General features: G+C 53.7%; 8 protein-coding genes across 8 annotated transcripts; 5 read left to right on the top strand and 3 right to left on the bottom strand.

Moving 5' to 3' along the window:
- Positions 1-280: 280 nt before the first annotated feature.
- On the top strand, positions 281-3163 carry KRP23_10872 (uncharacterized protein; the record flags this gene model as incomplete). The annotated part of the gene is made up of 1 exon (XM_067881363.1): positions 281-3163. The coding sequence occupies one exon, from the start codon at positions 281-283 to the stop codon at positions 3161-3163; it is 2883 nt and encodes a 960-aa protein (XP_067740680.1).
- Positions 3164-3298: 135 nt separating this feature from the next.
- On the top strand, positions 3299-4866 carry KRP23_10871 (Tumor susceptibility gene 101 protein; the record flags this gene model as incomplete). Its single annotated transcript, XM_067881362.1, has 5 exons — positions 3299-3358; positions 3439-3517; positions 3589-3741; positions 3809-4574; positions 4650-4866. The coding sequence occupies 5 exons, from the start codon at positions 3299-3301 to the stop codon at positions 4864-4866; spliced, it is 1275 nt and encodes a 424-aa protein (XP_067740679.1).
- Positions 4867-5066: 200 nt separating this feature from the next.
- KRP23_10870 (Leucine-rich repeat-containing protein 40) lies at positions 5067-6512 on the bottom strand (the record flags this gene model as incomplete). The annotated part of the gene is made up of 1 exon (XM_067881361.1): positions 5067-6512. The coding sequence occupies one exon, from the start codon at positions 6510-6512 to the stop codon at positions 5067-5069; it is 1446 nt and encodes a 481-aa protein (XP_067740678.1).
- Positions 6513-13917: 7405 nt separating this feature from the next.
- On the top strand, positions 13918-14187 carry KRP23_10869 (uncharacterized protein; the record flags this gene model as incomplete). Its single annotated transcript, XM_067881359.1, has 1 exon — positions 13918-14187. The coding sequence occupies one exon, from the start codon at positions 13918-13920 to the stop codon at positions 14185-14187; it is 270 nt and encodes an 89-aa protein (XP_067740677.1).
- Positions 14188-18788: 4601 nt separating this feature from the next.
- KRP23_10868 (uncharacterized protein) lies at positions 18789-20058 on the bottom strand (the record flags this gene model as incomplete). Its single annotated transcript, XM_067881358.1, has 3 exons — positions 18789-18932; positions 19006-19722; positions 19804-20058. The coding sequence occupies 3 exons, from the start codon at positions 20056-20058 to the stop codon at positions 18789-18791; spliced, it is 1116 nt and encodes a 371-aa protein (XP_067740676.1).
- A 1166-nt stretch (positions 20059-21224) lies between these two features.
- KRP23_10867 (uncharacterized protein) lies at positions 21225-22014 on the top strand (the record flags this gene model as incomplete). Its single annotated transcript, XM_067881357.1, has 3 exons — positions 21225-21279; positions 21358-21806; positions 21871-22014. 3 exons carry the CDS (start codon positions 21225-21227, stop codon positions 22012-22014), a joined length of 648 nt encoding a protein of 215 aa, XP_067740675.1.
- Positions 22015-22339: 325 nt separating this feature from the next.
- Positions 22340-22989, top strand: KRP23_10866 (Histone RNA hairpin-binding protein; the record flags this gene model as incomplete). The annotated part of the gene is made up of 2 exons (XM_067881356.1): positions 22340-22385; positions 22490-22989. 2 exons carry the CDS (start codon positions 22340-22342, stop codon positions 22987-22989), a joined length of 546 nt encoding a protein of 181 aa, XP_067740674.1.
- Positions 22990-23061: 72 nt separating this feature from the next.
- KRP23_10865 (uncharacterized protein) lies at positions 23062-23497 on the bottom strand (the record flags this gene model as incomplete). The annotated part of the gene is made up of 2 exons (XM_067881355.1): positions 23062-23181; positions 23249-23497. The coding sequence occupies 2 exons, from the start codon at positions 23495-23497 to the stop codon at positions 23062-23064; spliced, it is 369 nt and encodes a 122-aa protein (XP_067740673.1).
- Between the last annotated feature and the right edge of the window lie 2 nt (positions 23498-23499).

Here is a 23499-nt window from a genome sequence, read left to right as displayed (position 1 = left end):
GCTATCGGCGGTTCTCCATACATGAACCCCCGCCCTTCGGTTCGACCAGATTGGCGCCCGCTCACCCAGACTAGTCAAGCGGGGCAAGTTCACAGAGAACCCCAAGACCACAGACCACCCCCTACTCCCACTCGGCAATGACCATGTGACTTGTGCATACCCCGCTGTTGATACTTGCTTTCGCTCAACTTGCCTATAAATATTCGAGTCTAACGCTGACGTGTTCCTACTTCTCAGTGCTATGTTTGCTTTTACTTGCAGTGTCCTCCTCTCGTGAAGCATGACGAGCCGCAGCAGTGGTGGCCCGCCGCCGCCAGGCCAAGGTCCTGGTAGGTACCTGCCATCACCAAGGAGACAAGTTGCCGTGCGCCTGCCGGCCAGTGTTCCCGCTGCAAACAGCGGTCCTACCGGCCAACACCGAGGTGTCATCAATGGCTCAAGTTCAGCTTACCCTAGTGCTGCGATGCTAGCTGCGCCTGGGTTTCCTAATCCAAAGATTGCAGAAATTCAGTCGAGAGTGGAGGAGTTGGTGCGCCGCTATGACGATGCGGTCGCTGCTGTAGACCAGGAAGGGCTAAAAGAGGACGAAGACGACACTTTTGATGATAAGGTGGCAAGAGCTCCTGCGAGGTGGCGGGTAGGAGATGTCTTGCTTGCAACACATCGCGCACTAGCTCGCACGAGTACCCACACGGAACGTTCAATCATTGCTGAATTTGGGGACGACCCCGAGGTGAGCGCGGCGATTGGTACGGGGGCCCAGAAAATGGGAGACGCGTTTACAGAGGCGGCGGAGCAGGCTGCACGGCGGCACCAGCGACTCGCGCATATCCAGCAGGCAATGCACTCTGTGGGTTGGAATGGGATGGCGTGCGAAGATGACGATGAAGATGATGTAGACGACGGTAAAATTTCTCCGCACATTATTCGAGAGCGGCAGCTGAAGAGTACCATCGACGCCTTGCACCGTGAAAACGCAGCAATGGCAGCGCAACTGCAGGAGGCGTTGCGTGTGCAACAAGATGCTTGCGTGGCATCAGAACAACAAAGTCTGGAGCTTTCGAAGGCCCAGCGAACTTTGCGCGCCCAGGCGGAAGAACTGCGTCTGCTTCACGAGAGTAATGAGAAAGCTGCAGAGACTGCTAACGCATTAACGACATCATGGCGCGATAAATTCCAAGCGAGTGCCAAGGCAGCCGCCGCAGCGGAAGTAAGGGTACAAGAACTCGAGGCCAAGGTGCGGGCGCAGAGCGAAGAGATCATGAAGCACACTTTTGTGCTTCAAACCAAGATTCAAGAAATGGAGCGCTTCAAGGAGAGTGAAGCTGCACGCAGTCGAGCTGAAGCTGCAGCGCAGGCTGCCGCGCTTGCCGAGGCCGAGGCCGAAGCTAGGAGAGCAAAAGCGAAGGCTCTCGAGCGGAAGCGTAAGACCAAGGCGACTGCAGATGGCAGCAATAAGGACCTACAGGAAATGGAAGACAAACTGCGGGAGCTGGAAGGTGCGTTACTAGCGGCTGAGAGCTCCAATCGTGAGTTAGACGCGGAGAACGCAGAGCTCTTGAAGCGTATGCGGGAGCTGCAAGCTCGATTTGGGGAGCTTCGCAAATCTAAATTCTCCCCGAAAGAGGAAGGCAGCCAAGAGCCAGGTGCCCCCGTGTCGACGTTTGCATTGAGGTTGCGTGAAAATGCTCCTGGTGTGAACTCTCGCAAGCGGCAAAGAGGTGGACTTGTGATCAAGCTGAGCTCAAAGCCTGCTCCTGCTGCAACGGTCTTCGCGAAGAATGAGGATGACGACCTGTCGAGCAGTGAAAGCGAAGCAGGCGACAGTGATGACGAAGAAATGGACGAGGTGGAAAGGGACGAGCGAGAATTGAATCGCGCGATGCAGCATGTGGTCACCACTGTGTTCCCCGTCCTTTCACCAGTTGAGAGCGAATCTGCGCTCGAAGAAAGCATCGCTCAGTACGAAGACCCAGCTCGATCCCCTCTCCGCGAAATCCAACCAAACGCTGTCCATGTTGCGGCTGCCACCTCTGATGGGAACATGGTCTCTCGCTCGGAACTGGACACGCTGCGAGAAGCGTATGGGCACGAGGTCGATGCTCTGAAGCAGCAGTACGTGGACGGACTGCAAGAATACAAGAGGTTGGTTATCGAGCAATACGGGCGACGCCAGGCGATTGAGCGCGAGCGTCACCACTTGGAGATTGAGGGCCTGCTGCGGTTGATCCAGACCAAGTTTCACGCGGAGCTTTCCCGGCGGAGCGAGCGCTTGAAACATGCCAAGGAGTCGCTGAAAGTACTGTACAATGCATTGCGTGAGCACACTGGTCCAGCTAGAGGGGCCGAAGACCACGAAGAGGACTTCACGCAGCCGTTCAACTCGGCAACGCCCCTCAAGACGCTTCTACGTGCAGCCATCTTGGCAATGTCAACCTCCGCTAAGCGCAACGGACGTGGCAGGACGCAGATCGAGGCGATCCACGAGCAGTTGGCAAAAATCCTCCCGTCCCCAGATACCCGCACAAGAGCTGTAGCCGCTGCCATGACCATCCACTCGGCCTTACGTGAGGACAAGCCTAAAAACACTGTGGAGTTGCTCGACGCGAGCTGCCAAACCGACGCCATCCCAGTGCCCCGAGAGCGAAAGGCGGAGGCTGATCCAGCAGAGCAGCGCATTGCTCCAGAGAGCTTAGAAGGCTATGTGCTGCCTGGTTCGCCGTGCTACCCGTCGGTCTGCAAAGTGCAGCCACCTAAGAAGCAGGAACTGGTCGTGATGCTGCACCTGGTGGCTGGAATCCCGCTCTCCGCGGGTTTGGTGGCTGAACTGCGGCGCTACCTGCCCAACCTCCCACCAGGCAACTTCTACGTGTCCACTGCGCTGCGTCTTGCACTCTTGCATGAGCTCGTGCGGTTCTACGCGGCTGTCGAGTTCCAATCGGAGACACTGAAGCCTCGAGCCACGCGAGTGCCACACAGCGACGACCAAGTGCAGGACGGCGAATTCGTCATCGGCAGTCCTCGAGACACGCCATTCTTACGCCGTAAAGCGCTCGAGGCTATCGAGAGCGAGTCACGGCAACGGAATCGCCGCCATCTCTTCACTTCTGGTGGTGTAGCCATCTTGCAGACACTCACTTCAACTTGTCCGAACTCGCGCTAAGTACGAATATAAGTATACAAAAATCCAGTGTGCACCGTTTTAAGTTGCGAGGAATGTGTCGCACGCCGCGCGCAACTTAAAAGGGGGAATCGCCAGGCAGTGCTTCTGCACAATAGAGTATCAGAGCCTGGCGGTATGTACGCCAACAACGTGAGCAACTTGGACCAGATCCTGTCGTCGCTGCAGTGCTACCCGGTGCGTCCCATGATTAGCGCCGTCTCTAGCGTCCTATAGCCCCAATGTCTCACTCCTGTGTGTTGTTCTGCCACCTCCAGCAAAGTTCTCGCGTGCGTGGGGACGTGTACAACCTCCTGGGGCAGATCCCGTCGCTACAGCCGAATTGCGGCACTTTCGGTGCGTTTGCTGCGACAGTTTAGAGCTCCTGGGCACCAATTTTCAGGAAGGTAACGGGGTTTTGTGAGCAGCTCACAATGACGGAACGACTAGTACGCTGCTGAATCTGGAGGGCACGATCCCCATCTTCTACAGGAGCAACCAGTACAACATCCCTGTGGAGTTTTGGGTCGTGGAGACGTACCCCCTGGCGCCTCCAGTGTGTTTTGTGCGCCCTACTGCTGGTACAGGGAGAGAAATGCGCACATGTTATAAGCTTTGGTACTGATAGGATGTATTATGTTGCTACAGATATGATGGTGAAGCCTGGACACCCGCACGTGACGAGTGACGGATACGTCAAGATCCCGTACACGTCTGACTGGCGCTCGGACTTCACGCTGCTGGAGCTGGTGGCGCACATGTGCTCCATCTTTGGCAACATGCCGCCGGTTTTCCGTCGACCAGCGAACTCGAGGCTGGCGCCATATCAAAACAGGCTTAGTGGCAGCTCTGCATCAGCTAATGGCAGCGGCACTGGTGGGTACTTCCAGCAGGGGTCTTATGCTCAATCCCATCCACCGCAGCCGTCGCCGTTCTATTCGGCTCAGTTTCAGGCTCATGCGCGAGAACAGGACTTGGCGGCGTCTGGAGGGCCCCGGGAGGGCGAGTCACTTTTTGGGGGCAGTCAACATTCGGTGGGAGGAGCATCGTCGTTGTCATCTTCGGGCGTGTATCCGGTCGGACGGGCATCGGGAGAGGTACGGCCCGAAGACCGTGCGACGACTCTAAAGACTGAGGTTACAGGCAAGATCCAGGTGCAGCTGGAGAAAATCTTCAAACGCGTGCGTGACGATATTGACCTGCAATTCGAGCATGAAGTCCAGCTCACGCAGTCACGGGAGAATGTTGAACGAGGTCTGCAGTCGCTCCGTTTCCTGCGAGACGACATCACACGCGCAAAAGGTGTTGTGGAAGCACAGGATAAAGAGGTCACTGCATGGCTCGAGGAGAACGAGGGTAAAGATACAGTGGACCCAGACACGATTTTGATCGAAGGCGATGCTCTCTCAAAACAGTACGTGTTGCTTCGTGGGCTTGAAAGTGCTAAAAGCACAGATCTGACCGTTGTATCTGGGGGTTTCTTGCGCAGAATGATTAAGACGCTTGCGGAGCACTATTCGATTGAAGACGCGCTCTACTACATGGATCGCGCTTTGAGCAACGATGAAATCGAGCTATCTGTTTTCCTGAAGGAGGTACGGAAACTCGCGCGGAAGCAGTTCATGTGCTCGGCGCTCGTGCAGAAAATACACGCCAAACAGCAAGAGCTCGCGGCGTCCTCGTACCATAGTAGTCCCCGAAGCTAGACCGGAAAAGTTGTCGTAGAACCCATCAACATCAAGAATTGCGAACTCACCCGACCATACCTTCAACAGACCGCGGTGTCCTGAGCGCTTGAATGCATATTTATATGGCTCTTCATTAACGTTGTATGCATGGTTTGGATGCCTATGGACAGACACACTGGCGAGCCTTGATGTGAGGTTTGATATCATAATACTGTGCCCTATTTACATTTTGCGATTAAGGTTCTACCCGCAAAGATGTCGGTGCTGCCTTCCCCGCCTTTAACTCTACTTCTACGCGCAGGTTCGTCAGGTATTTGGCCTTCCAGTTCGTCATAGATCTCCCAGAAGTCTGAAGACATACTTTCAGTCCGGACGGCTTTCCAGTCACCTGTCCTGAGCCAACCTCCTTTGCGGGAGCAGTTGTCTCGAAGCCCCAGCACAACTTCACACGTTTCCGGGTCATCCATTTTCAAGCAAGCGCCAAGATGCACGCGGCACACGTTGCCGAGACCAATGAGTTCGATGGGTAGCACCGAAACTTTGCATCCATCCAACAGCAAGGTCCGAAGCTTGGAGAGCTCTGCAAAACCTGACGGTATCGGTGAAGAGATTGGGTTGGCACCCAGGTCCAGGATTTCCAATGCCAAGCAACGCGTGAGCTGGGGAGGAACCTCCGTGAGCTGGTTGCGACGAAGGTTCAGATGCACGAGAGACGTCATATATGCTACCTCCAGGGGTATAGCAGCGATGGTATTACTGTTGGCGTCAAGTTTTACCAGGTGAACGAGATTCTTCATGCTCGGTAATACTTCAAGCTCGTTTTGCTGCAACTGCAGGACCTCGAGGTTGCACAAAGCGTCTAGTGCTGGCAGTGACTGCAGACGATTTACTTGAAGGAGCAACCGCCGCAAATTCTTCCACCGTACTAGTTCGTTTGGTAACTTTGTGATCTGGTTGTTGCTTACATTGAGCTCCACCAGCTCTGCAAGGATACTCACAGACTTTTCGAGCTCGGTGAGTGCGTTGTTGTACACGTTGAGAACTCGTAGATTGCGGCACCGGCCAATGCTCTCGGGGAGCTTCGTGAGATGGTTGCGATTTGCGAAGATCACTTCGAGTGACTCCATGTTGCCGAGGGTTTCTGGTAGTGCCGTAAGTTGGTTACTCGCGACCTCCAAAACGCGAAGCTTGGACAACTTCGTCAAGGCATCAGGAAGAGCCGCAAGCTTGTTCTTTGACAGGATGAGCACCTGCAATGCCACAAGAGCATCGATTTCCTTGGGAACCTCGGAGATGTCGTTGCATTTCAAGTTGAGTTCTGTGAGGTGGGGCATTGAGAAGACGATTTCCGGGACATGGTTGAGGCTGAGCAGGCCATGCTGAGTCAGTGTTCCTGATGGCACCCCCGAACCTTCGCGATCCACGGTGGAAGTGAGCTCCACTCTACCAGTGCGTGACATCTCCAGCACTATCGTCTGCACTTTTTGGGCGAGCTCGGTGTCTAATCGAACCGTATGCCGCATAGTCAACTTGCGCTTGGACATTCCACCATTCGGAAGCGGAGTAGTCAATTTGGTGCCACCTAGAGCGGTAGGAAGCACGCTCGTTGTTGCAAACTTGCTCGTCTTGGAGTTGCTCTTGCCAATAGAAACGGCACCACCCATCGCCGTCGCTCGGGCACTTGGTTGGTCGGTTGATCTGCTCCTTGGGCCAAGAGGAGCTGAAGACGACGTCAGACCTGTCCTGAGGGGAGCAGTAGGTGCTGCTATTAATACAAGTTAGACTGGGGAGCACCCCCAGCGATACAGGAAGTGAGGGAACTCTCCAGCCTAATGTTAGCGCCGATAGGGACGGTCACTGTGGGGCGCTGCCTAAATCGCAACTCTAATTGTTTTGAAGCGTGCGCTTCTCCTAAAGCAAGTAACCCCTCTTTCTTTATTTGCCCATGTGTCTGCCGTTCCTGTTCTCTACGACGCTCGTCGTTTTGTCCAGCTCCGTTGTCTTCTTGGATTCAGTTTGCATGACTCGGACGGACGCTTTCCATCACCCCCCGAGGCGCGATGGGGGGGGGGGGGGGGGGGGGGGGGGTGCATCTGTGATGATCAAAGTCAAGCTGCAGATTAGATCAGCATTTTTACCACACAGCTACGCAGTTGAAGCGCCCAAGCGACAAATCAAGCCGGGTCTCCCTAAGCTGTACTGTAAGGATGCTACCGACGGTGAGTGCGTCAAGAAGCCATGTTGCCAATCAGTCTGGCAGGTTTCACGCTACAGAGCTCGGCAGCGGTGTGCTGGTAGCGTGCGTTGTCACGCCAACGGCGTGGTCGAGCTCGCGCCCAAGCAGTTCGGCCAGAACACTCGTCGTCATCGAGGCCATCGCTTGTATTGTCCTCTTCCCGCTGCATGTGACTATATGAGGCTTGCATGTAGAAGCTAGATGTAGCCTAGCGAACTAGAACTCCTGTTCACTTTGAATTCATTCTATAACTTTCCGCTTCAAGTCCAAGTCTCTTCACTACTACTACCTACACCGTCTTCTGCCAACTCCGTTCATCCCAGTGCTATCGTCGTTGGAAACCTTTGGACCTAACATGTATAGTACGATGATTGGTTCGCGGGCTGTTGGCCCGCTTGATTCGCAGTTCAGAGTTACCCTTTTCGGATCCATTGATGACATGTAGTCATCCGATGTTGGCACCTTGAGCTGCCTGTTGACCTGACGGGGTCGGTGGAGCTCGAAGTTTGACTGTCAAACGTCGATCTTTCAATATTAACACTAATTGCTACAAAGAGTAGTAATGCTTCGTGTGCACCAGGTATCGATTTTACTATTGTTTAGGTATTTGCAAGTTGAAGGGCACCATTTTTCACCAAAGACTGCATTTTCTACCTCTTCAGTTAGCTGCTCCCCGGAATTCGCCGCTTGTCGCCGACAGCTCCAGCGTCTGAAGTGCTAGAGTGGCGGAAGTGTAGTAGGTGTTTGTTGCAGTGCCATGTAGTTTTTCGCATCCAGTGAAATCCCCCCCTCGACATCAAGGTTGTCGAACCACAAGATAACACTCGTGGCGGCTGCCATCAGTCGATTCTTCGGGAAATACCAAGCGTACAAGCTCGTCCGTAAATATGCGACACGAAGCCACGGGCTAACCCGACGGCTTCAACCCTCCGCTACTCTCACCAGCGGCGCTCACGGCGGAGGTACGGATAGCAAGTATTGCCGCTTGCGATTATTAACTGATAGCGAGCGGCTGGACATTATCATTGCTTCTACAGCAAGTATAGCAAATGTGTCGGCTGATGTATTTCAGTATTTGTTTAAGTACGAAGCTACATTGTACCGCTCGATGCGAGTTTCTGGGATACATGTAGTAGTACAATGTGCTGGTAGAAAGGCGACTGAATTGCATGTTGCTTGAATGTCGTTTGATGGCAAGTTTTCTAGCCCCCCCCCCCTAACGACAGTTCTTATGAACTGCGAACAAGATGTGATTGTTGAAGGTCATGCTTGATGCACTGGTGCGTGGACGCGTCAGAGAACGGATCCGCCATCTCTGCACACAAGGAATGCATAAAGTTAACATAATCGGTCCTTGTCCCATTCATAAGAGAAATGGCCAATAAAGGGCCGCCGACCAGTCTGAGGCCGCTACTAATTATGGCCAATCTTATCGAAGTCGTATCCATTAGAGCTTTTGACTGGACAAAATTTTATTGGGCGGAAACCTGCCAGGACTTAATCAATTCATAGCGGGAAACAGGGTATTTGGCGCCATTCTTCAGATCGAGCAACATGCCCAAGTATCCTGCCGAAGTGAAGAAATCAGCAGTGCAACAAGTTCAAGGTGGGGCGTCTGTTGCAGATGTTGCCGCTTCATCAGGAATTCTGGAGCGGACTATCCGGAAATGGGTACCGTCAGCCAAGGAAGGCAACTCCCTGACCCCGGTTAGGCGTGGACCAAAGCCTCGATTGCCCGAGGAGGCTGAAAGGCGTCTATACGACTGGATAATCGGTCGTCGGCTTGTTGGATTCCCTGCGGATCGAGGGCAGATTTTGCGCAAGGCTAAGGAGGTGGCGCTACTTGTGTGCGGCCAAAGTGTCGGTGACGGCTGGTACCGTCGTTTTCTTGAGCGACATCCTACTCTATCGAACCGAACGGTCCAATCGCTATCAATGAAGCGAAATAGTGTTACTGACGTTGACATGACGACTCTTTTCGCTACCCTCGCCAAGCTAGTGGTTGAGCTAAACCTCGACAGCTCCCGGGTATTTAACATGAACGAAACAGCTTTTCAGACAAGGAAGAAGAGCAAGAAAGTGGTAGCTGTTCGCGGGTCGAGCAACATTTGGTGCAGTCTACTTCCATCTCTCCATTATTGCGTGCCGGCTTCGTGGTACCACCGGCGTTTATTCTACCAGGAAAAACCGCTGAATGGGACATTCTCGCAGGATGTGGCGTCCCCGGTGCGGCAATCACCACATCTCCCAGTGGGTTCATCAACACCTATTTGTTTGAGAAATGGCTTCACTTGTTCGCATCTTCGGTAGAAGCGCCCACTGCTGCTCGTACAGAACGGTTGTGGATCGCATTACTCTACCGGTGTGGTCGACACCGCAGCGGGCTTGGATATCCTGCTAGTTTTACTGCCACCAAACGCAACACACTTACTACAGCCACTGGATGTGGCTGTGTTTGCAACTCTGAAGGAAAAGCTGTGCAATTTGATTAATGAAATGGTGGAGGTGGATCTGAAGGCAGTTATTCCATTAACAAGCCCACGGCAATTCGGTTGGCAGGTATGGCGTGGACAACAAGTAAGATTGGCCGCAACATGAAGATCGGCTTTAGAGCGTGTGGGATTGTTCCTCTTTCGCTGGTGAACATGAGCGACCGGCTGCAAGAATACAAGAAAAACGGTGCCCCCCCCCCCCCCCCCCGTCATGTTAATCTTGCAACATGGCTACACGTCAAACCAATAGTCGAGAAAGAAATCCCGACGCTGCCAGCGCGGCCGAAAAAATCTAAGAAGCGCAAGCGTGTGTCATTGTGTGGACATCTGTTGACACGTGCCAGGCTGGAGAAAGCTGCATCTACTTCAAAATCAAAGAGAGCCAAGCGTGCCAAGACTCTAGTGACTCCTGCTAAGACCGCGCCGATGATATCTGTCAAGTCTGTGGCAACGACGTCAGTTTCGGTTGGAACAGAGCCACATGATGTTGCGTGTTCAGCCGTAGTATAAAGGAAAATAACGAGGTTAGTATGGATTCAGACACAATCAACAATTGAACAAGACTTACCATTTAGTGCGGAGCATTAACGGCATCGAGTGGACTCGAACCCGCGACAACCCTGCTCCCCGAAAGGCTCTCAATTAGCTGGCCACTTTAACGACCTGAGCTGTCAGCACTGAATACCAAGTCTCATTTACAATTGGCAAATGGCTTCATACTCCCCTTTCATATATATTGTCTAATTTTATGTAAAGACGACAATATTAGGTATCGCAGTGGACCTATCCCTATACCACCTCGATATTCTTGTCCACCGTGAATGCTGGCACTCATAGAAACGACAAGATTAAATTCGGCCCATTATTGGCAATGAGGCCAAAACGGAGAGCCAACTTTGCAGAGCTCTCGCATCATTTGATTGGTCTGTCAAGGAAAAAAATACAAAGAAAAAGCAGAGATCAAGGGCTTTTCGTACCTGCCATGTTTTGTTTTCTCGAGCAAGCCTATCCAAATATATGATCAATATGCTGGAGGACTGTTGAAACGGCCCTTAATTGGCCATTTCCCTTACGTGTAGCTCATTTCCGATGCTGCAGCAAGCCATCACCAACTCCCATATACAGAATGTACTCTCACTTCCGACATCATATCTTTTGCATTTTTTACGTTCAAAATTATCTGTTGGAGGGTCTACAGCTGGATTGAAGGCACCTTCATCATCAAATCAACTACATCTTCGTCAGTTCCGCTGCGTTCTTTGTCCTCGTCGTACTCCTTTAGGCCGCGGAGAGGAACAGTGAGCCCAGTCTTCTGCCAGTAGTGCGCAATTATTGCTGCTGGCGTCGTGTTCCACAGCTCCTGGCTCCACTTCATCGCCTGGAGCCGGTTAATTTTGTAAACCGAGAGTCCATCGACATTTTCGCCGGCGTCAAACCCCTCAACCGCTCTCTCAATCTGCAGCGACCGAGATATGGCCTGGAAAGACGCAATAATACCCGTATCTAGGGGTTGTAGGTAGGTTATGGTAGCTGCTCGACGGTCACATTTGTCAGCGTAATGTTCCCCGTCCCATGCGAAGAAATTATTATCAACCAGGAAAAAATATTCTGCCCCACCCCTCGCATCTCCTTGTCGAGGTCGAGCAGTCATCGCTGATACACGCCCGAGTTCATCCACGCCTTATTTGGCTTCCTATAGAGGAAGCCGTTCTCTTCCCCGGTCTTCTTGCCAAAGTATCGTGGCTTGACAGCTCGCCCGATGAAGAGCGCAGGCAACGTGTCCGTGCCGTCGGCATTGGTTGTCAGGACCAGCATGATCCGTGTCGTATCTTCCTTGACGCCACGAGTCCGGGCCAAGGAAATGCTGCGTGATGCTGTCGCGTTGTAGTTTAGGCCCGTCTCGTCCATATTGTACGTGTCATTGGGCTCGTACAGGTCCGTCAGCTCTTGCAGCGCAGCCCGTCCTTCACGCACTATATCGTGCTCAGCGGAACCAGCTTCCCCATGCCTCGCACGAAAGATCAATGTGTGCCTCTTCATGAAAGCTGAGAGCCATCCTACCGATAAGCCCACGTTTAGCGCGGGCCCACCAACTTCGTACCGCAGCTTTTGTGCCTTTCTAATTAGAACCTTACGATTAAGACACAGCCCCTTCTCCTCCGCCTTTTCCACCCACTCAGCCAGCTTTGATTCGAGAACAGGAGCAGTTACCTTGAGGGACTTTCGCCTCTTGCCCTTGCCGTACCCCTCTGTCATTATGGCGCTGCGATTCTTGAGGATGTCCGACACAGTGTTGCGAGCCGGTGCCTTCTGCAGACGAAACGTTTTCTGCGCCCACTCTGCCAACTGTGTCTGCGTTTATTCGGGGGCTTCTAAGCTCTTTCTTATGAGGTCGCGCTTGTTGTCGTTGCTCATCCACTTGCTCATGCTTCCGCGTGTCAAGAGCGAGTCTGGACTCAAAACTCCCGAGCACGCGAAAATACCCAGTTCAATATGATATCACCTTGCTCAGGATTTATACTAGTTTTGAGAACTAATGTTATTAAATGAGCAAAATTACAAGGATTATTTGGTTTGCACGTGAGAGTACATTCTGTACACAAGGTGCGACTAGAGAAAATAGAATCGTCGTGTTCATTGTACAGTATAATAGCAACGGTAGCGCCACTGAGGTAGAATACACAAACCTGTCCCTTATCGGATAGCATGGCCGACCGGTTGTCGACGCATACACGCAGCTGCTCAGGTGGTAGGGCTTACCACGCACGGAGACGGCACAGATGTGAGCATTATCGGCGTCCCCAACGCTCGGTTCGTCTGTAGGCTCGCTCACCGCAAGGTAATCCGAGTTCACCATTCACTATACATCGTGACACGGACCCAGGAAGACCCTCAGAGTCCCCTGTCCATGGTGGTCGCAAACAACCACCCGTCTATTAACCCCGCCTCGATAGCCTAGATAGTTATGCTCTGCAGCTTACCCCTGGGTCGTTTCGTGCGTCTGTTTCGCTATAGTTACTTACTGTAAGCTCTTCCCGCCGAAATTGTAACTGGGAGGCAAGGCCGACAACCGCCCACATTACACCATCCTAACTACCGTCCCGCCGCCCTCCTACGTCTGTTCGCAGACCACTAGCAGTCCTCTACGTCTTGGACTCTCTCGCTGCGGGCATAGTCACACACACATATTTCACTTGGCACAACCGCCCGGCCCCATGTAGTGCACCTCGTTATGGCCGCTCGACGCGTTGTCCCGCCCGAGATCTTCTCCGTGTTCCCCATCGATTGTCACATACGTCTGGTGTGGCGCTCCGCCGGCAGTTGCTGCCTCATACTTCAATGTCACTCGCCTGGGGTTGCTGCTGTCAGTGCCCGCGTGATGCAGTCCACGCTTACTGTATTGCAACGTGTCTTAATGATCCCCTGCACGCCGGGGTTGGTCGACACGGTGCCGATTTGCGCCAAAGTCCGTCTGACCGTCAGTGGACAACTCAGATCCACTGCGCCGGTGTGTGCCTCACTGACACACGACCTACTTTATTTAGTCTCCTGCCAATGCAATCAACTACGACTAGCTGCACCGCCTGTGCACAAATTGCTACCAGCAGCTCGCTTGGCCGCCCGTCCGTCCAATTCGCAGTCCTTTACGACCACTTGCACTCTTCAGCGCCGTTTCCAAAGTGAGCCCTCACAGAGGGGCTCCGTCCAGCCATCATCCGCCCAGCCACTCGACTCGAGGCTCACTTGCGTGCCGGCTGCTCGCCGGAGGTACTCGCTCAGTTCCCTTGCCGTCACGCCAGCCGCTCATTCGCAAGGATCCGCCGGACCGCCATCCGTCCATCATCCATCCGTCCACCTTCCGTCCATTCCGTCCATTTCGTCCGTCATTGCATGTGCCATCGGGCGCTTCAATAGCAGCCCTGTTACAGTATCATTAGCCTCCTTAAATAGTGCTAGTTATATCCCCCATCAGCCAAGGAGTTATGCGATGCCAATTTGGGCTTCCTTGAAGGCCGCTCGTCCAAGTAGTAGTGTCCGTATGATTCCTGTATTCATTACTGCTATTCGTGGGACGTGCGCGCGCGGGATAGGATCCTAACCGCAGAAGAGCGGATCCGTCAGCGGCCCCATCAATAAGTACCAGACCTACAGCAGTGTGACCGATACGGAAGAGGCGAACGTCATTGAGGGGTTGTTGAAGGGCAATGTGGGGTCAAAGTGCCCAAGGTAGAGCGTGAACTCGCTGAACCCCTCCAAGTGGCCGCGGACAGGGAGCAGGCGCTGATCCAGGCAAGTTGGTACTTGCGGAATGTGAAGAAGTTGAAGCCGGACATTGACATAATGGAGCTGCGCAACACGGAGCTGGCCGTGGATCTGCGCCAATGTCGTGAGCAGGTTGTTCAGCAGCAGAAATGCTGGGTGGTGGAGCAGCTTCGGACCATGTACGAAGCAAAGACTGAGAAGGTCAAACATAAGGCTGCGGACAGTGAGCATGCGCTGTCCAAAGAGACCAGTCTTCCTCTTGAGAGCTCGCCGAACGAACATGAAGGCTACGGAGAAACTCGCGAGGCAGTTCGCACAGACCAAGACCAAAGTCAAGCAACACCGTGAGACGCACAAGACACCGGCGCGCAAGTCCCGGAAGTGGGAGGTGGGCCAGACCGAGACAATGGTGAAACTGAAGAAAGTCAAGCTGAGCGGAGAGAGTACAGCGAGCTCCAGAACCACGACAAGATTTCGTCATCGTCGCTTTTGACGCTGGTGAAAAAGCCCATGGGGTTGCATGTCCACCATGATCATATCAAAGAGCTGCGGCTGATGTGAAGTCGATTTGGACATGCTGCAAGAGTCAAACACGGGGATCGTGTGCGGTGGCAACGCCCACATCGTCATCGCCGAAGATTTCTCTGCATTCAGCAGCTTAATCGTCCTCGACGAAACCTGAACTAGGGCCCCTGTATGGCGGATGGCTGCTGCTGCCAGATGGCAGAAGATTTTGATTGGTGACAAGTTGTGGGAATTGCTGGCGTGGCGTTGAGGGACACTCATGTCTCCCTTTTATCGAGGGAATATGATATGGAAGTTGCGCGGTATGGGACTCATTACTCCCACATGGCAGATCTACCGTTTGGTGAGTCACAGACTCATTTCTCTATGTCGCTCAATATTCTGGAGGGTTTTAGACGTGGAGGGCTAGGGCTTTGTAGGCCTTACTCGAAGTTGCACCAGCAGGCTCAGTAGACCGGGGCTCATTACCCTCGTTGAAGCTATAGATGCAGGTGTGCTACGAGTGAGGTGCGGGTGTGATGTGCTTTTGCAGTGGTCGACAGGGGCTCATTACTCCCGGTTGATCACTTTGATCGTTCACTCGCTTGCTCTTCTACTCTGCTGCAGTGCTTGCGTCCGAGGCTTTCTTCGTGCCTGGATTTCGCTCGCATATCGTGACATGCTGCTTGATGACGACAAAATTAACTCATTCCCTGACAAGCCACCCTGATGAACAAGTGACCAGGTTTACTATTTAGTTTAGGCCAGCCTGAAGACATGTTTGCACTTTACGCTGTATCGTAACGTAGTGGCAATGAATTTTATTGAAACCAGCAATGGGAAATCGTTGTTTTGTTCTTCTCAACTTGATCTGCCACGGATTTAAACAGTCTGGAGGCTGGAGCATGTGGACTTGAGTTTTGTTCTGTGTGAATCGGAAAGCCTCGTTTGCTGCTAAAAAGTAATTGAATTACGGCTCAATGGGATGAATGGCGTACGCACATGCAGGTGGACTGCGACACTAGTTGCCGCCCCCGTCAGTATAACCCACCTCGAAGTCTGGAATATCGTCTTCACCAACATCATTGCTGCTTTTGTGGCTGTAGTCGTTGGCAACCATGTCGTGCAGCTTCTGGGTTTCTTATTTGGACATCTATCCTCAGCATTTGTACACCAATTTAGTTAGATTACCTGTCACATTTAGAGCTGTCGCCATAGTTAAGCTTAACTTGCTTAACTTGCTTAACAACTACTTTTCGAACAACCTGCACGGATCTCCAAGCCTGCGTTAACCTCTAGCTAACACCCATACAAATCCAAGTAAACATAGTTTGGATCCTTGAGTTCAAGGCTACAAGCAATAGAATCGCGATCGAAGACAATGGAAGAGCTCCGGTCGGATGTCGCGCTCACCTCTCTGCACACCGGAGCGTCTTCGCCCATGCACGGCAGCATCAGCCGCAGTAGCTCTATAAAGGCCAGTTCAACTCTAGGTTTCGTTCGGAGCCTAGGCTGCGCCTGGGAGATTCGTCTGGATCTTCAAGTCTGCCTCCGACCTCTGGTCGCTACCCGCTACGCAGCCGTTCCAGAACACCTCAAGCTAACAATTACGGTGCAGCCCCCAATACGCTAACCTCTCAGAGCAAACGACAGCGGTGTGGTGTAGGAATTCACCGCAGCGTAGGTCCTGCCGTTGGAAGCTGGCGTTGCTGCGAAGAATGACTTGGGAAACCTCGTCAAACTGATAAAAGGCTTCTCCGCTCGCTCATTGGCCACAAATTGGACATTGGCGAGGAATGGTGATCAGCGAACAGCTAAGTACGTGAACCGAACTTAGTGGGCGAGATCCGTACTTAGAGGCGCAGAGCGTATTTAGAGGCAAGGTCCAAAACCGACGACCAGTCCGAGTCGTCGTTCGGCTGTTCCGAAGCGTCGGCGACGGTGGAGTCCTCGTAGGTTACTGAGAAGATCCGTAACGGACTCGTTTACACTAGGTATTTGTATAGGAACCATAGGAAAGCATAGCATTAGGAATGGACCACTGGGCAACAACAAACAGAACATCTTTTCCTCTCAACCACTCAAGAGTCAAGTCCGGCTTCGGTAAGTGTCCGGAGCGTCTGGTCCCGCTCGGTAGGGTAGGAACTGTATGTTGGTGAACACGTAGTTTGTGTGGGCTAGTGTTTATCTGGTAGGGCCCAAGAAAAAGAGAGAGAGTGGCCGTGCGTGTGATAGAAGACCAACGAGAACTCGTTGGCACTTGGGAACGCCTGAGTGCGTCCCATATATTCTTCCCACCGGAGTTAAGCCCCGGCACACTCGTACAAGGCCTTGACCGGCTCGTACCCTTCCTTTCTGAGGGACAACGAGGTTTCAGTGTGAGAAGAGCATCCTAGCCGTCGCTCGTGGCTAGTGGTGCTGGATATTGGTTAGTAGCCTACGGAAACCACAGTACGCAGAGGAAACATCCAACCCGGTGTAAGGGCGAGAACTAGGGCCTCCGGGTTCTATTTGCCCGACAAAGCTCATTGAATCCTCGTGGATTTGGTGGGTGTTGGTGGTGGGAGTGTGCATACATATTTTGGACGTGTTCCTACACGACAGCGGCATCCTCAGTCCTGTTCTTCACCTTGTCAGCTAAAGAAACAGTAGACAGGTGCAAGTGATGTCGTCATTGCCAGCTCATCAAGCAGTAGACCCACAGCCACTCTTCCGGAGGTTGCAGCCGCACCCAAACGCGATCCAAATTAGACCTAGCTGTACGCTTCTGGAGCATTCCTAAGCCCGGGACACGGCTTCATAGTGATCCACGCGGTTATTTACGGCACGACGCCAGCACAAGTATCAACTGTGGTTATTTGTTCAAATGCTTCCTCATCCGAACTACTGGTATCTCTCCGACGAAGAGTTTGACAACGGCACTCTACGTGTATTGAAAGCGGTGTAATATGACGATTGCTTTCGTGATTCGGAACTACGGACTACATGAGTCATTTTCACAACACTTGTGCCCTACATGTCTTCGGTCCTTATTGGCATCAATACCGCCTTGATAGCAAGCAAGTCGTGCCGATGTCGAGCAAGAGGATCTGCTTCGAACAAGCACTGCGTTCGAATTCATATTCACGGATGACCTCAACTCACAGGGATGCATGACGAAGGCAACCGAAACAGGTGAGCTCTCACCCGATAGGCAAGGCATGCATGGGGTTCCTTGATCGATTACGGCGGTGTGAGTGTGTTGATTCACGATAGGAATGTAGGAAGACGATGACTTAGCCATAGTGGAGAAATACTTGGTCAAGTCAATACGCGTTACTAAAGTGCCGCCGCAACGAAGTTGAATGTCTCTTCACTGCGCATTTCCAAACTCGTCGCTCTCGTCGGTACGACAGTTCCCCTGTACCTTGGAGCAGAGCTGCATGAAGATATGCATGTCGTGGAGGAACTTCCTCTGGCACGTCTGGAGATTGTACGGTACGGTAGTTGGTCTCGCTGCAGCCGCTCAAGGCCATCGACTGCGCCATCATTTTGTCGCTGTGCTACAGCGCCTTCATCCCCTTGGGCAGCTCGTTGGTTTGCTTGACATCCTCCTTGCTCTTAGCCTCCAGTAGCTTGATCTCGCCAATGTCGTTGCGGACGGGGTTCTTTGTTCGCCAACACTAGTTTATACTTGGGTTTTGTATGATAATAATGTGTGGGCCACAGATATAGAGGTTAGGCCAGAGGTAGAGGTGTGGTCGATTAGAGGTGAGGTTAGTTAACCACGACAGCTCTAGTCACATTACATTTCATGCATATCGTGGTTACACAGAGAGTATTCTCGTATGAGAACTGGCCACTCTCCACATCATCGCAGTAATTCTCAAGCCGACGCAAATCTGATTGTCTTCTCTACAGCGAGAGCGCCTTCGAGGAGCATTCGAGCCTGGGAAGCAATACACAGGTCAGCATGTTACGCGTTAGTGATCTCCACGTCCGTCAAAAAGAACGCGAAGCTAAGATGTCAGCATTACCCATACCTCCAACTAGAAGGAGGGGCCGGTGTATCGGAGGTTGATGGCGGAGGTCACCTCCGAGCTGTCGTAGATGAATCAATCGGCTTTGTGATCGAAAGATTGGAGGTGAATACACCTCGCTGCCCGTGTATAGAGAAGGATTCTTGCTGCATCCAAATCGTACGGGCGATTGAGGTCGCTGCTTCCTTCGATTTCAGTCAGCGCCCAGGTGGCGTGACCAAGCCCAAGGCTGCAGTGCAGCCTGCACGTAGCGTAGTTAGGATGCTGCGCAGAGGAATGAAGCATAACACAAACCAAGAAACGAGATGAAGACGCACATGGCGTGCGTTGCAGCAAAGATTAAAATGTCGTTAAATAGAGCATGCAGCAAAATATCGCATCCGAACAGCAAGGCAAGGCAAAGGAATGTAATAGAACAGAGTGCGGTCAGGACGTGGACATAGCTGAGGAGGGGGAAGGCGACGGTGGCGCCGCGGCGGCCGGCCCGGGGCCTGGTGCGTGGTGATTCTGGTAGAAATCCTCTAAAAAATGTAAGCGCTGGGCGTCGCCTACCAGTCGCTCCATGGACATCTGCATTATTCACAGCAGAGCACAATGTCAGAGCGCAGCCTCAAGCGTTCCAAGACAGAGAGGGGTGACTTACCGTTTTGACGTCGTCGAGCACAAAACGGCGAATGGCTTCCGTGTCGCTCAGGTTAAATACCGCCGCGCCTGATGATGTGCTGTCGGCTGGTGCAGCTGCCGTGTTCCCGTGGAGACTACTACTATTACTTCGGCCGAGGCTGCTGTGATTACTGTCCAAGGAATTCTTCCGGGACTGAGAATGTCGAGGCGAATCGGTCCTGCTGGATGCCCCACTCAAAGAACCGGAGCGCTTGCGATGGTGCTCGACTGTCTGAATGTTGCGGGCCACGAAATCTATGGAGGTTGACCGCTTGCGTGCATCTTGAGCGATCGGAGTCGGTGTGGTCCCTCCCGCTACCTTGCGTTGGAAATTCCAGAGGTGGTTTGAGCGTCCAGACGCAGTTTGAACGGCAGCCTCGCCAGTGATGCATGCATGCGACGAGGATGTGCGCTGCATCTTATGGCGACTAGCTGGTCGCAAGCGCTCCGAGCCCAAGTTCGTCGTGGTGAAGCGCGCTGAGACCGGGAGAGTCTGGCCAAAGTTGATGTGATGCGTCTCAGGCGCTGAAAACTGCAGCAGTTGCTGCTGCTCGAAGCGACGCCGGGAGTCTGCTGCAGCGGTGTCATTGTTGTGTTGGAACGCAAGCTCCAGCTGGTTGACGCGGTCTTGCAGTGCATCCTTCCAGTTTTCCTCTTCGTCATCATCCTCTGCCCACTCTTCCATGGACTTGCGTTGCTGAGAATCGCAAGCAAAAACACCAAAAGTCAATTCAAAGGTTGGCACTCCCTAGCCGTTTCGCAACAACCAACAACGCACCGCGAACTGGAGCCCCGGCAGGTCGTTGTTATCCTGAGCTATTGCATCGCCCAGCGGCGGCTCGTCACTCCACATGGCTTCGTCGTCGTCGTCCATGGCCAGTCCAGCACCCGAGTCGGTGACGACGGGTCTGCTGCTGACGCTCTGCCCCAGCTCCAGCTTATGCACCTCGTCGTGCCGCTGCTCCTGGTCGCCGAAGATGGAGCGGAACGTGCGGTTGGCGCCGGCTTCTCCAGTCATGGCGATGTCTGCCATCCAGCAGGGAGACAATAGGGACTATAGGGCTCTTTCCTCTCTTGCTTCTTGGGAGGCGGAGACGAGAGAAGGAAGGCGCCGGTCTAGAAGCGCAGCATGCCTGTCGGGCCCTGCGTCCGTCTGTCTGTCTCGCGGACTGCCGCTAAGCGCTTCGAGGCACGCACACACGCAGCGCTAGCTTCTCGATGGGAGGCTTCGGTGGAAATGACCGCAACGGCCCCCTCCCGTTGATAAAACAGACTTTTGACCAATGGATGCACACTATTGGACGGGAAATGGGCGAATCACCGGGGCGGACTGGAGATGGGGCCGGAAGCGCCGGCATGCGTTTCAGCAGTTCGGAAACCGAGCCAGCCGAAAGTTAAGCTCGTGCAGCGAAATAGGCGCTTTGTGAGGTGTGTTGCCTTGGATACTCGTCATCTTGCGCTGCGGCAAGGATGGTGAGTGCCTATGCCTGCAAAGCAGAGCGCAGCTCGCGGCCTGTGTCCAACACGGAGATATCTCCGTCGCTCGCTGCTGTCGCACGAAGCCCCGACGCCGCGGCGAGGAATCAATTGGAGCTGACCACCAACAAGTGGAAGGGCACAAATGACTGGCTGCAGTCGTCCCTGGTGAACTGTCGCGGATAAGATGCCGCCACGGCCACAGGAGACGGCAAGCCACTACTGCAGGTTTTGAAAATCAAAGCAAGTTGCCGTCGACTTGGTACGAACACAAACCAAAGGCTCACCCAAGACGTTGTGCAGTTATAGAGCAGAAAAAACTTCCGCTTGTGAGCTGCTGATCCAGACGCTCTCCTCTACAGCATCCATGCTTGCCCAGTGTGATGAGTGAGAGGACACGCGTGAGCGGCGCAGCCCCACACATAAGTTATGTGTGAGGTTGCGCCGCTCATAACAGCCCAGCCGTGCTCACGAGATTAGCAACCGCTTTCAGCTCGCCTGAACTCGTGCTGCTGCAACTAAGGCACTTCAACTTCAGCCGTTATCCTTGGTGTGCGGCACACACATGCCTGAAAAAGATCGGCCGCGCTGAGGAGACGCATAACCGCCCGCGTCTTCCGCTCAACTCCGCGCTTGCAACCGAAGTCCGCGTGTTATTGCCTTAGCCACTCGCGGTGCTACCTGCCTGACCCCCACTCGCCCTATCGCACCTTGAGACGCACCATGTCCCAGAGATACACACCCGAAGACGTCCTCGAGCTCGAAGCGCCCACGGAGTGTACGTGGCCGTTCTTCAAATGTAGTCTGTGGATAAAGATCCTGACTGTATTATCGTACATTTGCCCCTCTTGTGCAGCCTTCCTGTGCCCGCTGAGCGCCAACAAGTATGGCATCGAGTTCCTGCACTTCTCCATCTCGGACTTTGAGTCCAAGCGCAAGATCTTCGAGATCGGCAAGGACCGGCCGGGCAAAGCGGTGCCCAAGATGGACCTCTCGCAGGCGCGCGGAGAGGGCGCCTACCGCACGATCCGCTACGAGTTCTCCGAGGACGTGCTGCGACTGCCGGCCATCGCCACGGAGCTCGAGTTCTCGGTGGGTCCCCATGAGGTGCACAACCTGCGCATGATCGAGCGCCACTACTTCCGCGACGAGATCGTGAAAAGCTACGACTTCAACTTTGGCTTCTGCATCCCATCCAGCGTGAACACGTGGGAGGCCATCTACGCCATGCCGCCTCTAGACGACGAACTCATCAGCGACATGGTCGCGCAGCCGTACGCCACGGTCTCCGACAGCTTCTACTTTGTAGGCGATGAATCATCATGCACAACAAGGCCGAGTACAAGTACATCCAGAGGACAGGGCGCAGGCCAAGAAGTCCTACTATAACAGCGACGACGACGACGACGATAAGAGCGGCGCCAAGGGCGGGGCCGGTCGCGCCGACGAAAAGAGCTCCGGCGCCAAGAGCGCAGGAGGCGCCAAGTGGTCCAAGGAGGACGATTACGACTAACTTATATCGCTGTAATCCCCTCGCTTCTAGCCTTCCTGTTACGATCCTGCCTGCCAACGCTCTCCGCTGGGAGCAGCGACGCAAACTGTGCTAGCCCTCACTCGAGCTGCATCGATGTAGAAGCATACACCGACAAATAAACACATCGATAAACATGTTTTGACCACTGCGAGCTCCAATGCAGCGTTTGTTTGTTACTGCCGCAACGCACTCGTTAACACCTTCAACTTGGTCTGTGGTGTTTCGTGTATCAACTGTACCAATACCCAATCGGGGGCACCAGTCAATAAAGCGTTCCCGCCAAAAATACTTTGCCTTTCTCAGTATGAAGCGTGGGGCCGACGCCATGGACGCTGGGGACTCGGCACGGGGTGAGCGCAATGACAATCGCGGCTGGAAGCGGCCGGAACAGGACCACAAGCGCATGCGGCGTGCAGACGAAGGGCGAATCGCGACGGTGGCGCTGGGGCCAAAGGAGCGGAAGTGCGGACGCTGGCGGACGAGAAGGAGGCGGACCCCCACCGACTGGCGCAGCGTCAGAAGCAGATCGACTACGGAAAGAACACGATCGGCTACGACCTCTACTGCGCCCAAGTCCCGAGGCACCAGCGGCGGCCAGGCAGACACCCAACGACACCAGACAAGACGAAGAAGATGGGCAAGAAGGTGTTCGACGGGATCGTGCGCAAGTGGCGGCAGGCTCTGCACAAATACGACCCGCCAGAGCTGGCGGAGGCGGCCACGACGACAGTGATAAAAGTTACACCCCCAGAGTCAATTGGTGGGAGATCCAAAGCGGATGTGAAGGAGAAATCGTCAGCGGTAATGGCCTCTAGCTCTGCCTCCACGACAACATCAGCGGAGCCAGGAGCGACGAAGGAAACTGCATCGTTGTCGGCACTAGTGCCTTCCATTTATGAGAATTTCGATGAGGACAATTTTGACGAAGAGGACTCGGACGACGACTTGCTGTAGATAGATGAAAGTTGTCGGTGCGTTCGATAGCAGGACGATAGAATTCAATTGGTACCAATGTAGCTACTCAACTTATCCCCGAGACGCTAAGAATTGCCGCCTCATTGCTAGGGCCTCGAGGAACAAGTCGATGTCCAACGTGGACACGCAGCGCGCGACTCGAGCCACCAGTCGAACTCGTGTCTGTCCTCCCTGTTCTCACCCAACAATATCGTCAGCTCCTCTTAGCCCGTCATTGTGTGTCTGGTCATCGCTCTACCTGGTTGCTGCTGTACGTCTCGCCCAGGAACTGGTACATGGAGCCGATCTGCAGTCGCAGGTTCCCGAGCGCCAGTCTCTGCGTCTCCACCGTCATGGCCACGTTCTGGAACGAGACCTCGGCCGTCTTTCGCTGCGCGTCGTACGCCTCCAATTTGCCCGTGATCCGCACCGAGCGGTTCTGCAGCTGCGGGTCTGCCAGCACCTCGGCGATCTGGCAGATCTCGCAGCAGCCTGGCGGCGCCACCATTG

This window comes from Phytophthora ramorum (genome assembly GCF_020800215.1).
Source record: "Phytophthora ramorum isolate Pr-102 chromosome Unknown Phyram_PR-102_s0011, whole genome shotgun sequence".
Classification (NCBI taxonomy): Eukaryota; Oomycota; class Peronosporomycetes; order Peronosporales; family Peronosporaceae; genus Phytophthora; species Phytophthora ramorum.
The sequence above is the reverse complement of the archived record's forward strand: the minus strand, read 5'-3'. Positions and strand labels throughout refer to the sequence as shown.